The following is a 14,818-nucleotide window of genomic DNA, read 5'->3' as shown; positions in this document are numbered from 1 at the left end:
CATTTGACCTGATTTAGCAAGTTCACGACGATGCTGCAATAAGTAGTTTGAGGTGTTTTGAGTGGCACGTGCACTTCAAGAGTGAAAGAACATCACTAGAGGATGACGGGAGATCAGGAAGACCTTCAACAAACTCAACCCCTGAAAATGTTGAAACCATTCTGCAACTCGTGCTTGACACGCTTCGAAAAGAAGACTTCCAGGACACATTCCATAAGTGGCAGGAACGCTGGGAGCAATGTGCTGCTGTGCAAGGGGACTATTTTGATGGTGATAGTGTGTAAACGTAGATAAATAAAGTACTTTCTTGTAAACCGAGCTAGTCTCAAAACTTTTTGATACCACCTCGCATAAAGCGGGGTTGGGGGGGGGTCTGCCCACAGGTTTTACCTTTGAATGCATGAAGGTAAAAAATCTTCAGCCTTTAGAACCACTTTAATGCCCACATGTCAAACTGTCTTATAATTTTGACTAGTAAAACAAATGTAGAAATATACCCCAGGTAGAATAATAGAGCATTGTTCCCACCAATCAATAAACTTCAGCTATCAAAGCACCAGTTGCAGCTGTAACAACCCTGGTAATTTGTCCCCCCACAAGTATTGGGCCAGTGAAATCAAACTTAACTCTCTCTACCAGTTCCATGGACCCATGCCACTGCAGCAGCCTTCAAAAGCCCTTCCATCTGCTTACATTTAGAGGCAGGTCTTCTAACATTTCACAGAGGGTCCCCCATGGGTGAAACGGAGCTATGTGTCCCTTATGGCTTACAAAGATTTAAAGGAAAAATGTTTGAGGTTTGGAAACAGCGACAGGAGGCTGAGACGGACTTGCCGGATTATAGGGGAGTGCATAAAGGTAATGGATTGAGAACGGACTGATGTTCCAGTCAACCAGCCATGAATGGCCCTGACATTTCGAACTCTCTGTCCACGATAAGACCCCTAATCCCGCCATCACGCTGACGACTGATGAATAGGTGCAAGTCATGCAGGATGGGAACCGCGAGCAGAGTTGTGGAGTATATAAAATGTCCTGGTGTAAATGCTCGGAAGTCGTTGGTTTTAGGGAATATGGGAAACATATGCTGGTGTTAAGCACTGATGTAGAAAAGCAAAGGTTTACGGTTAGCAGTTATTAGGACATGGAAGCAGCAGCAGAAAGAGCTACGAGGTGCTGGAACACAGCTGACGACCTCAATACATCTAGTTAACCTTTTGTTCATCAACTCCCAACAGCTACACTGCACAAGTGTCCCTCTATCACAGTGATATCAACATAGATGAGCTGGGAGGGAAATGCTCCTGGTTTTAAAAATGCTAAAATTATGATCACAATAACATGTTTTTATTGAAATAAACTTATGATACTTAAAGAATAACTCTACTTTTGTTCAGAAAAGATTCCTATCCTATTCTGCTCTGAAACAATAGCAGTTTCAATATCTCCTTTGGATACGGATTCTGAACGGGAAGGTCTGGTTCATGATAAATCACCTGGTACACACTCAATGTTCTAAGAGAAAAGTTGCAGGGTCTGCATCATTTTAGAAGTATTTAACCCTTGGGGAGTATCTTATCAAAAATTAAAATTCTATCACAGAGAATGCCTAAAATCTAATGTGTATCTTACTGCAGACCCCAGAGAAAATCAGCGAGTCAATCAGACAAGCAGGAAGTGACATTTTTGGAAGTGTTCTGTACACCTCTAGGCTGCCATATTGCATTGAATGTTGCAGGAGTGTCTAAGTTGCCTGGACTCCCCTTCTTATTGGCTAAGACAGCAGCACGGGGCGATTGGCTCCCAGGAAAGAGAGGGGGCGGGGCCATGCTGCGGCACCGTGTCTGAATGGACACAGGGAGCTGTGACTTGGCTCAGGTGCCCCCATAGCAAGCTGCTTGCTGTGGAGGCACTCAACAGAAGGGAGGGACAGGAGCACCGAAGAGGGACCCAGGAGGAGAAGGATCCGGGCCATTCTGTGCAAAATCACTGAACAGAGCAGGTAAGTATAACCTTTTACAATTACTTTAATTTGAATTTCTTTTTAGCTGGTTAATTTAGTTTATATTTTACTGAGAGCTGGGCTTGTTTGGGGTAATCTTTAAGGCCTATTTGCACACAGGAGTAAAAAATGAGTTCTTTACTGATCTGAAATGAAATGCTTTGTTGTCTATGGGACATTGCAAACAGCTGAGTAAAGATAAGTAACAAAGCTTTGAGTACAGAGCAGTAAAAAAAAATAGAAAATTTTACATTTGAGTGCAGTAATTTACTCATACGCGTGTTTACTCATCTATATGCATGTTTATGCGAGTATATTACAATACTTGCAATGAAGAAAAAAATTTAAAATGTACTCGCCTATACAGTAAGCTTACACACCTTTACTTGCCTACAGAGCATCCAGAAAGTATGCACAACGCTTCACTTTTTAAACATTTTGTTATGTTACAGCCTTATTCCAAAATGGATTCAATTTATTTTTCTCAAAATTCTACAAACAACACCACATAATGACAATTTGAAAGAAGTTTGTTTGAAATCTTTACAGATTTATTAAAAAAAAAAACAAAAAAAAAAATCACACATAAATAAGTATTTACAGCCTTTGCGCAATACTTTGTTGAATCACCTTTGGCATCAATTACAGCCTCACGTGTTTTTGAGTATGATACTACAAGCTTGGCACACCTATTTTTGGGCAGTTTCTCCTATTATTTTTTGCAGGACCTCTCAAGCTCCATCAGGCCAGGTCATGAGCAGTGCCTGGTTTTCTCCAGACATGACGCTTGCCATTCAGGCCAAAGAGTTCAATCATTGTTTCATCAGACCAGAGATTTTTGTTTCTCATGGTCTGAGAATCCTTCAGGTGCCTTTTGATAAACTCCATGCGGGCTGTCATGTGCCTTTACTGAGGAGTGGTTTCCATCTGGCCACTCTACCATACAGGCCAAATTAGTGGAGTGCTACAGAAATGGTTGTTCTTCTGGAAGGTTCTCCTCTCTCCACAGAGAAACGCTGGAGCTCTGTCAGAGTGACCATTGGGTTCTTGGTCACCTCGCTGGTGAGGGCCCTTCACCCTCGATCGTTCAGTTTGGCTTGGCGGCCCGCTCTAGAAAGAGTTCTGGTGGTTCCAAACTTCTTTTATTTACGCATGATGGAGGCCATTGTGCTTATTGGGACCTTCAATGCTACAGAAATTTTTTTGTACCCTTCCCCAGATCTGTGACTCAATACAATCCTGTCTTGGAGGTCTACAGACAATTCCTTAGACTTCATGGCTTGGTCTGTGCTCTGACATGTACTGTGGGACCTTATATAGACAGGTGTGTGCCTTTCCAAATCATGTCCAATCAACTGAATTTACCACAAGTGGACTCCAATCAAGTTGTAGAAACATCTCAAGGATTATCAATGGAAACAGGATGCACCTGAGCTAAATTTTGAGTGTCACGGGCTGTAAATACTTATGCACATGTAATTTCTTTCCTTTTTTAATAAAATTTTAATACATTTTTAAAGATTTCAAACAAACGTCTTTTATGTTGTCATTATGGGGTATTGTTTGTAGAATATTGAGGAAAAACTGGATTTTTGTAAACTTAACGTAAAATCCTTTTCTCTGAAGTACATCGACAGACGCAGCTCCATCTATTCAGAGACTATAGGGATATCCCAAAGCAGTATATTCATGAGGGGTGGGAAGACCACGCAAACGGAAGCGTAATTCCTCAAAGGCTAAACTTAGCCAACCAAAAAACAACTGGAGCTCACCCTGAAAACACAATACATCCTCAAAGAGAAACAAAAAAACAGTTCTCTTTAAACATCAGTCTGCAAAACTTTGCGGCCAAAGGAAGCATCCGAAGATGTCAACACATCTACTTTGTAAAATTTTGTGAACGTGCGCACAGACGACCAAATAGCCGCCTTGCCTTGCAGCACAGACGCCTGATGGCGAAAAGCCCAAGAGGCACTCAGCGCTCTCGTAGAATGCGCCTTCATTGATGTAAGCCACAGCTGAAGGGTTGTCTGATTGAATTCGAACTGGACAATCTTGCAGACGAGTCGTCCAATGGCTCAGACAAAGCTCCATAATTGCTAAGATCGAAGTCCCAACAGGAAGCTAGGTCCTTTTCCTTAAACTAGGCAGAAACAAACTGCTTGATGATAGCAGAGTGTGTGGGGTTATGCCTGCAGGGACAGCCCCCATGGGTGTGGTTGAGCTTTTTTCCTGCCTAGTGCTTATTCCTGATAGGAGGAGCATAACCCTATAGTTTCTGAATAGATGGAGCTGCGCCTGTCGATGAACAATACAGAAATAATGAATTTAATCCATTTTAGAATAAGGCTGTAACATAACAAAATGTGGAAAAAGTGAAGCACAGTGAATACTTTCAGGATGCACTGTATACTCAACATTACTCCGGTCTTTGCACAAAGTTTTTGGCTCCTTGCACAGGGTCGTCGCAAGTTCCTGAGTAAACATTAGTAAATTAAGACGCTGTTATTAATTTTAGTTAGTATTAAGTGAATAAATTAATAAATGATTATACACCTGTACTTGCCTATCCTCAACATTACTCAGGTCTTTACACAGTTTTTGGCGCCCTGCACACGGGCATCACAAATTCCTGAGTAAACAATATGTAAAAAATTGAGGAAAAATGGAGTATAAAAATGATGATGCCCGTGTGTATGGGGCCTAAATAATTTTAAATAAGTTTACGCATGCAGCATATATACAGTAGATAATAACTTTTTAAAATAAATGTAATTTTTTTTTTAAATAAAGTTAGATCCGACTCTCTATGACACCTTTTTATTTTTTTATTTATTTTTAGCAGTTAGCAGTGAAGATTTTTTCTCTTTCATAGGGAAATTTTGGTAGTGTGGTTTCCAACAAAGACATTTTCCCTTGTTTCCTGTCCTTAAGACCCCAGGACAACAAATGGAAGAAGCTGTTGTCAGCAAGACTGGAAAACTGCATTAAAAACATTACCAGATGTTTTAACTCATCTTCATTCTGCTAAAAATGTGTTTTTGTCTACGTACTCATAATCCCATGAAAACGCGTACCTAACTATCCCATTGGTAAGCACAGTGACAACGCTGACACCTTCAGAAGGGCCCGAAAAGCAGTAAGGGAAGGTTTTTCTATTTGTTTTTTTTTTTTTTTTTTAATTGCTGATCAGAAAATGATGCAAACTTCAACATATCGTCACTGGAGCATAAAGTATGGAAAATATTTAAATGTGTGACCACTAAGAGGGGAATTCCCTTTCCTTTAGAGAAATGTTGTCTCATATCCTGTTCTGTTCTGTATCTTGGGAACAGTAAGCAAATACAGCTGAAAAAGAATGCAATGGTCAGTTCACAATTCCCTACCATTTCCACAATTAAAAATTTGGCTTTACACACACTGTAAAGCAAATGATAAAAATAATGAATCTACTGGCTGGATCAACATATAATAAAATGTGTCACAGAAGGACAAAAACATAAACTGCTGTGGTAATGCTAAGGACAGATTGCATCATGTGACAACACTGAAGAAATTACACTTTGCTACAATGTAAAATAGTGAGTGTACAGCTTGTATAACAGTGTAAATTTGCTGTCCCTTTTAAAATAACTCAACACACAGTCATTAATATCTAAACTGCTGGCAATAAAAGTGAGTACACCCCTAAGTGAAAAAGTCCAAATTGGGACCAAAGTATCAATATTTTGTGTGGCCACCAATATTTTCCAGCACTGCCTTAACCTTCTTGGGCATGGAGTTAACCAGAGGTGCACAGGTTGCCAATGGAGTCCTCTTCCACCCCTCCATGACGACATCACAGAGCTGGTGGATGTTAGAGTCCTTGCGCTCCTCCACCTTCCCTTTGAGGATGCCCCACAGATAGGGTTTAGGTGTGGAGACATGCTTGGCCAGTCCATCACCTTTACCCTCAGCTTCTTTAGCAAGGAAGTGGTCGTCTTGGAGGTGTGCTTGGGGTCATTATCATGTTGGAATACTGCCCTGCGGCCCAGTCTCCGAAGGTAGGGGATCATGCTCTGCTTCAATATGTCACAGTACATGTTGGCATTCATTGTTCTCTTAATGAACTGTATCTCCCCCAGTGCCGGCAGCACTCATGCAGCCCCAGACCATGACACTCCCACCACCATGCTTGACTGTAGGCAAGACACACGTCTTTGTACTCCTCACCTGGTTGCCGCCACACGCTTGACACCACCTGAACCAAATAAGTTTATCTTGCTCGCATCAGAGCACAGGACATGGTTCCAGCATGGTTCCAGTAGTCCATGTCCTTTGTCTTCTTGTCTTTAGAAAACTGTTTGCGGGCTTTCTTGTGCATCATCTTTAGAAGACGCTTCCTTCTGGGACGACAGCCATGCAGACCAATTTGATGCAGTGTGCGGCATATGGTCTGAGCACTGACAGGCTGACCCCCCCACCCCTTCAACCTCTGCAGCAATGCTGGCAGCACTCATACGTCTATTTCCCAAAGACAACCCCTGGATATGACGCTGAGCATGTGAACTCAACTTCTTGACTATGGCGAGGCCTGTTCTGAGTGGAACCTGTCCTGTTCAACCCGCTCTATGGTCTTGGCCACCGTGCTGCAGCTCAGTTTCAGGAACTTGGCAATCTTCTTATAGCCTAGGCCATCTTTATGTAGAGTAAAAATAATTTTTTTCAGATCCTCAGAGAGTTCTTTGCCATGAGGTGCCATGTTGAACTTCCATTGACCAGTATGAGAGAGTGAGAGCGATAACACCAAATTTAACACACCTGCACCCCATTCACACCTGAGACCTTGTAACACTAACTAGTCACAGGATGACACGGGGGGGGGGGGGGAGGATGGCTAATTGGGCCCATTTTGGACATGTTTACTTAGGAGTGTACTCACTTTTGTTGACAGCGGTTTAGACATTAATGGTTGTGTGTTGAATTATTTTGAGGGGACAGCAAAGTTACACTGTTGTACACTCTACTTTACATTTTAGCAAAGTGCAATTTCTTCAGTGTTGTCACATGAAAAGATATAATACAATATTTACAAAAAATGTGAGGGGTGTACTCACTTTTGTGAGATACTACATGTCATTTATGATTTTGCCCATCGTTCCTCTTTAACCATTAGGTCGTTCTACAAACCTCATATCCAGGCATAGACCTCACAGCTTCCACCACAGCCAAAGCCATTAGGTGTTGTATGAAGGCAATTCTCTGTCCCAGAGGTGATGACATCGGGATGGACACTAGGAGTGTCATCAAAGCACAACCTTTCGGGCTAAGCCAGACGTTTCCACCGCGACCTGCAGAGACACAGCTTTACTACATTACAACAGGTTGAAGGAGGATCATCTATTGTACTACTTTGTGTCCTCAAATAGTGGCCATTCACAGTTAAAGCAGAGTTCCAACCAAAAGTGGAACTTCCGCTGATCTGCTTCCTCCCCGCCTCCGGTGCCACATTTGGCACCTTTCGGGGGGGGGGGGGGGAGGGGGGAACGGTTACCTGTTTTTGACAGGTACCCTTCCCCACTTCCGGGAGACAGCGTCACGGCACCGTCCCTCAGAAGTTTGGCCCCCCTCTTCCTTTCCCACTGCCACGCCAAATAGATAGCGCAGCACGCTTCGCGCATGTGCAGTAGTATCTCTTACAATGAATGGGGGCAGCAGCACCAGGCAGCCAAACCGAAAAGCGGCTGGGGTGCCGACATCACAGTATTTGTAGCTGCTGACTTTTAATTTTTTTTTTACCCAGCTGGAACACCGCTTTAGGTAGGTCATAGATTATACAATTTTCTTTCCTTCCACCACGGGTCGAAGAAAATAAAATTGCTCCAATCCCCCATCAACACAGTCAAGTTGATGGGGGAAATCTCTCCCCCAGCACTATTGTGTTGTGCTGGTGGAGAGCCTTCCCCACCAGCAGAATACAATGATCACTGCTAACAGCTATAATCGCCGGCAGTGATTAGGCAAAAAAAAAAAAAACAACAGGCTGAACAATTGATGAATCGTCTTTAGTACAATTAGCCTGCCCATAGAGAGTTCCTAATGCTAAACCGGCTGAATTTCTATCAGTATATAACCGTATTTGGATTATAGCCCTATTCATGTATTACTTGTGAATATCAGTCAAGAAGGATACAATGAGTATCTAAGATATTGTTACAATTATGAGCATTGTCACCTTATAGGAAGTCTGTGAAGAAGGACCTTCATGGCAGGATCACACTGAATTATTTGAAGGAAAGATTGACCAATATTGGAAACAAGTTTTGAAATCCCATTAACATTATTTTACAGATTATGAGAATTTGGGATTCTAATGATTAGGTTGCCTTACAATTTATGATTTGAATGAGCTGCTTGCTCTGGGGGCACTTGTGCAAGCGCACTCCTGAGCTGGCCTTGTATGACCATAATACATACAGAGCATGACTATATGGTCCTCGGTCAGCTCTATGTTAAACTCCTGACACCGGCGGATTCCTTCTCCGGCTCGTCGATTGCACGGGTGAGCCGGTAGAAGCACCAAAGGGTTCCCGCCACCTGTAAAAACAATCAAGTAGCTGAACAGCCGCTATGATTGTTTTTGCTGCGCATGGAATCGTCGTCATAAAATAATGATATCTGGATGATGCCTGCAGCTGCACCCATCATTCAAATATCTCCACTGTAGCCTAAGGACGTTGTCATATGACGTCCTAGGGGCGGGAAGTGGTTAAGTAGTAAAAAATAAAAATCCAGCGGTTATCAAATACCAAAAGAAAAAAAAAAGATATTAAATCAATTTTGGTACAGTGTTACATGACCGAGTAAATGTCAGTCATGGATAATGGTGGTGCGCTATTCATACATCAGTAATGTGTATTGAAGACATTCAAAAGTGCCTATTCATAATATACATATAAAGTTGATGACATAAAAATCTGAAGAAGTGATAATCTTTGTTGACAATCCATGATCAAAAAACAGTGATGATCTATAGTACAGTCCGTGATTTCATGGATGCGTGCAGTGCTTTTCAATCCAGGTACACATATAATGATGTTGTGATTTAGCACCCTGATGAAGTCACGTGTCGTGTGACGTAACGCGTAGGAGGAGCCAGTGACATCAGACTCAGCTGTCCCACGGTGATCAGAGGCGGGGAGAGGGGGCGAGAGTAAGCAGGACTCAACGGATTCAAATAGGACTACACAGATTGTACTAACACCGCCTGTACCCACATCCCAAATGGGAATTTTCTATATATGTTTATGCTGAATAAACGTTTTTAAAAGGATAATGCACTCTGAAAAATCCTGTTCCATTTAAATAAACTGTGAAATCGGTCCACTGAATTAAAGCGGTAGTATACCGCTTTTTTTGACTTTTAACTACAGGTAAGCCTATAATAAGGCTTACCTATAGGTACAATTAATATCTCCTAAAACCTGCACGGTTTAGGAGATATTACCACTGCATGCAGCCGCTGACGAGTGCAGCGCATGTGCTCTGAAGGTCCGCAGGACCTTCAGAGTTCCTTGCCGGAAACTGCCGGGAAATTACTCCCGCACACATGCGCGGGAGTGACATCATCGCGGCTCCGGCCACTCACAGCGCCGGAGCCGCTGAACCCGGAAGAGATGCCGAGGGATTATGTCCGCTCCCACAGCGGTGTCCGGGGGTCCGTGTTGGGGCTTCGTTCTAAGGTAAGTTTTTCATGCGATGCATACTAGCTCATTATGCCTTTGTCTTGCAGGGTTTTTTTTTTTTTTCATTACAGTATACTACCGCTTTAAGAGGAGTGGAAGTGGAGGAATTTGATTTTTTCATTGCACAAACCCCTTGTGCTGCAGGTGAGCGCAGGTGGAAGGACTAAGCACTTTATATTGGTTTGGTTTGAAGAAGCTTTTTTAATCACAGCATCTTTATATGTGTACCTGGATGAAAAGCACTGCATGCATCGATGAAATCATGGACTGTACTATAGATCATCACTGTTTTTTGATAACAGATTGTTAAAGATTATCACTTCTTTGTTTTTATGTCATTAACTTTATATGTATATTATGAATAGGCACTTTTGAGTATCTTCAATACACAGCACTGATTTATGAATAGCGCACCATCATTATCCATATATACATTTCTGATTATTCCAAGTTCATGAGTACTTGAATAGGGTGGGAGCAGAAATTTATTTTACTCATTAGGTATTTTTCATTTATTGCATCATAGCAGCGCACCTGTCTTTATACTATTCACATAATTGTCAGTCATACTATCAAAAATTTCCTGGTAATGAATATGGTATATACAGGCTGGTACCCAAATGGTTAAAGGGGCCTTGCCTAAAAAAAAAAAAAAAAAAGTTTTTTAAAAATGATAAAAGTGTTACTTGCTTTGTGGAATTCCACATAAAAAGGCAGCTGCACAAAATGAGTAAAAGGTATTAAAACAACCGGTTAACTTCTGAACACAGTAACTTCCAAACAGCATGTTTTTGTAATTGAAAGAAATCCTCTGACCTTTGCCTTGAGTCTGCCGGGCCGCGATAGCGATTAACCCCATTTCCTTCGGTTCATGAAACATCAGCCTGAAAGTGATGGGAAAGTGAGCGGTCAGTTAGCACAGGAAGCAGAGACAAATAAAAAGTAATTAAGTGTGAAATGAGTAATCAGAATCACTTTCTACAAAATTATTCTAACATAGAAGAGGAAGCCGCGCTCCGGCACTGGTTATAGGAGATACACAGAGGAGACGAGGACTCAGAGGATGCACAAAGCGCACTATCCTTGCTCCGCTGGTTACAGGTGGCTTCGGATTGGCTGCTGTCGGTTACTGAACTGCATTACTTTACTGCTCTTTCTTGCTGGCATTGAATAAAGAGGAAAGAGAGTAAGAAAGATACACTATATTACCAAAAGTATTGGGACGCCTGCCTTTACACGCACATGAACTTTAATGGCATCCCAGTCTTAGTCGTAGGGATCAATATTGAGTAGGGGTGTTGAAAATAATCGTTGCATCGCGATGCGGCCTTGAATGATTCGAATCCGATGCTGAGGACCGGCCACATCGATGTGTGGATGACGTCATCCCGGCTCCCCCCTGCCTCTCCAAGGACAGCCCTGCTGGCTGCCCGTGCACTCAAAAGTTTAAACAAATTAGTGTCAGTGACTCAGTTTCAGGGACACTTCCAGTGTGTAAGGGTTAATGTAAACTGATGCCTGATTTTACCTTATCATCTCAGTCACAGTCATGTGCCCTCTGGCCGGGCGATCTCCTCCTCCTCCCCGCTGGCCAAGTGCACGAGTGCAGACGGACGATGAAAATACCAGAGATAATAAGGTAACCCTTACACACTGGAAGTGTCCCTGAAACTGAGTCACTGACACTAATTTGTTTTAACTTTTGAGTGCACGGGCAGCCGGCAAAGCTTTCCTGTGAAGTGCAAGGGTGGGTGCAATGTACAGAGATTACCCAGAGGGAAATGTTTTTTTCTCAACAAAAGTAGAGTAACAAACCATCCAAGTACCTTTTTCCTAATCGGTATATGTATAGCTGTCACATGACCCACCTCTTCCCCAGCCTGTCTGCAGGGAAACATAAGCAGGAGGAATTTCTAGTCCCTGCTGCTGGTCACATGTTCAAAAAAAATAAAAAAACTGTCTTTGGAATACAGAGTAAAAATAAATCAATAAACGGTTTATAATTGTCAAACAAATATATATTTGAAACCAAATCTTTATCATTTTGTGGAAATAACATGGTGTGGGCGGATTTCTGCCAGTCACAGGCTGTGTCATGCCCCTCCAGTCTGTGTCTTAGAAAAATAAAACTTTATAAATATAACTTTACTGTTTTGTTTTTTGTTTTTATTCATGAATGTGTTTTCTTTCCAAAACAATTTAAAAAACTGCTGCGTAAATACTGTGTGACATAAACAATTGCAACACACACCATTTTATTCTGTAGGGTCTCTGCTAAAATATGTATATATATATATATATATATATGCAGTGGGTACGGAAAGTATTCAGACCCCCTTAAAATTTTCACTCTTTGTTATATTGCAGCCATTTGCTAAAATCATTTAAGTTCATTCTTCTTCCTCATGAATGTACACATAGCACCCCATACTGACAGAAAAACACAGAATTGTTGACATTGTTGCAGATTTATTAAAAAAGAAAAACTGAAATATCACATGGTCCTAAGTATTCAGATCCTTTACTCAGTATTTAGTAGAAGCCCCCTTTTGATCTAATTCAGCCAGGAGTCTTTTTGGGAAAGATGCAACAAGTCTTTCACACCTGGATTTGGGGATCCTCTGCCATTCCTCCTTGCAGATCCTCTCCAGTTCTGTCAGGTTAGATGGTAAACGTTGGTGGACAGCCATTTTTAGGTCTCTCCAGAGATGCTCAATTGGGTTTAAGTCAGGGCTCTGGCTGGGCCATTCAAGAACAGTCACGGAGTTGTTGTGAAGCCACTCCTTCGTTATTTTAGCTGTGTGCTTAGGGTCATTGTCTTGTTGGAAGGTAAACCTTCGGCCCAGTCTGAGGTCCAGAGCACTCTGGAGAAGGTTTTTGTCCAGGATATCCCTGTACTTGGCCGCATTCATCTTTCCCTCGATTGCAACCAGTCGTCCTGTCCCTGCAGCTGAAAAATACCCCCACAGCATGATGCTGCCACCACCATGCTTCACTGTTCGGGACCGTATTGAACAGGTGATGAGCAGTGCCTGGTTTTCTCCACACATACCGCTTAGAATTAAGGCCAAAAAGTTCTATTTTGGTCTCATCAGACCAGAGAATCTTATTTCTCACCATCTTGGAGTCCTTCAGGTGTTTTTTAGCAAACTCCATGCGGGCTTTCATGTGTCTTACACTGAGGAGAGGCTTCCGTCGGGCCACTCTGCCATAAAGCCTCGACTGGTGGAGGGCTGCAGTGATGGTTGACTTTCTACAACTGTCTCCCATCTCCTGACTGCATCTCTGGAGCTCAGCCACAGTGATCTTTGGGTTCTTCTTTACCTCTCTCACCAAGGCTCTTCTCCCCCGATAGCTCAGTTTGGCCGGACGGCCAGCTCTAGGAAGGGTTCTGGTCGTCCCAAACGTCTTCCATTTGAGGATTATGGAGGCCACTGTGCTCTTAGGAACCTTAAGTGCAGCAGAAATCTTTTTGTAACCTTGGCCAGATCTGTGCCTTGCCACAATTCTGTCTCTGAGCTCTTCAGGCAGTTCCTTTGACCTCATGATTCTCATTTGCTTTGACATGCATTGTGATCTGGAAGGTCTTATATAGACAGGTGTGTGTCTTTCCTAATCAAGTCCAATCAGTATAATCAAACACAGCTGGACTCAAATGAAGGTGTAGAACCATCTCAAGGATGATCAGAAGAAATGGAAAGCACCTGAGTTAAATATATGAGTGTCACAGCAAAGGGTCTGAATACTTAGGACCATGTGATATTTCAGTTTTTCTTTTTTAATAAATCTGCAACAATGTCAACAATTCTGTGTTTTTCTGTCAGTATGGGGTGCTATGTGTACATTCATGAGGAAGAAGAATGAACTTAAATGATTTTAGCAAATGGCTGCAATATAACAAAGAGTGAAAAATTTAAGGGGGTCTGAATACTTTCCGTACCCACTGTATATATATATAAAATGTTTGCGGGTTCTAAGTAATTTTGTGTTTTCTTTCCAAAACAATCGCGTTTGAAAAACCGCTACGCAAATACTGTGTGACATAAAAAATTGCAACAAACAACATTTTATTCTATAGGGTCTCTGCTAAAAAAAAAAAAGATATATATATATATATATATATATATATATATACACACAGTATATATATATATAATGTTTGTGGGTTCTGAGTAATTTTCTAGCAAAACAAATGTTGATTCTTACATGTAAGAGCAAAGTGTCAGAATAGCAAGCCTAGGAAGGAGTTGGTTAGGAACAAAATAAAAATAAAAAAAAACCGAATATCTGCTCCTGTTTTGAATACATCAAAAATGTAATCTCGACCAGCCTTTAAAATCAAACAAGACCCCGATATATGGAGCCAAGACTGGGATCAACCTGACACATCCAGCAAAAGTCGAAATTGGTGTTTATTGTAATATAAACTTTAGTAGAAACAGGAGATGGAAACCTTTATAGGCAGAGCAATAAAAATAAACAAACATTAACAAATTATGTACGTTCGGTGATTAGATCCTTTGAATTTAACAAGTGTGTATGTTTAACTTGGCAGACGCACAGCAGGCAAAAGCATTCTCTAATAACCATAACGAGGGTCTACAATTAGAAAAACAAGCCGCGGTACGGGCAGTACCATGATGGCACGGCAATAATGTACGAGCGCAAAATAAAAAGATAATCGGGCAAAAATTTGACGATGTTTGCTAAATCGTGTCACAGAATCCGCGCCAAACCTGCAGGATTCTGCAAAGCGAGAACGCCAGGTTTAACGAGAAACGGGTTTCAAAAGGATTTCTTTCCCGAGAGGTCTAATTAGACTTTAATAACATTAACATAAGACTGTGTGATGAATGGCCTACACATGCTGAGACTGACGGTAATGGCTCGTTACACAATAAAAGGTCCTTAAGGGGACGGAGGGGAACATTTATTATCGAAACAGGGAGCCTGTATTAGCAACGTGCTTAGGACAGCGCTTACTAATTAAAGGCGTAGGATCGGTTTGCATGGGGATCAGATCTGGAGAAGTTCAATTAAAACGACCATGAATTATGATTTTTAAATGAATTTGTTGAATAAGTTTTCTCTT

General features: G+C 41.7%; 1 protein-coding gene across 1 annotated transcript in view; it reads right to left on the bottom strand.

The window, feature by feature from the left end:
* Window positions 1–14,818, bottom strand: part of HLCS (holocarboxylase synthetase) — a 294,423-nt gene that overhangs the window by 27,181 nt on the left and 252,424 nt on the right. The window contains exons 8-9 of the mRNA XM_082247766.1: window positions 10,543–10,610; window positions 7,172–7,332 (exon numbers count right to left, since the gene is read on the bottom strand). Of these exons, the coding sequence (XP_082103892.1) occupies window positions 7,172–7,332; window positions 10,543–10,610 (229 nt within the window). The remainder of the gene's footprint in view (window positions 1–7,171; window positions 7,333–10,542; window positions 10,611–14,818) is intronic.

This window comes from Pelophylax lessonae (genome assembly GCF_965119305.1).
Source record: "Pelophylax lessonae genome assembly, chromosome: 2".
NCBI lineage: Eukaryota > Metazoa > Chordata > Amphibia > Anura > Ranidae > Pelophylax > Pelophylax lessonae.
This window is presented reverse-complemented; position numbering and strand designations above follow the sequence as displayed.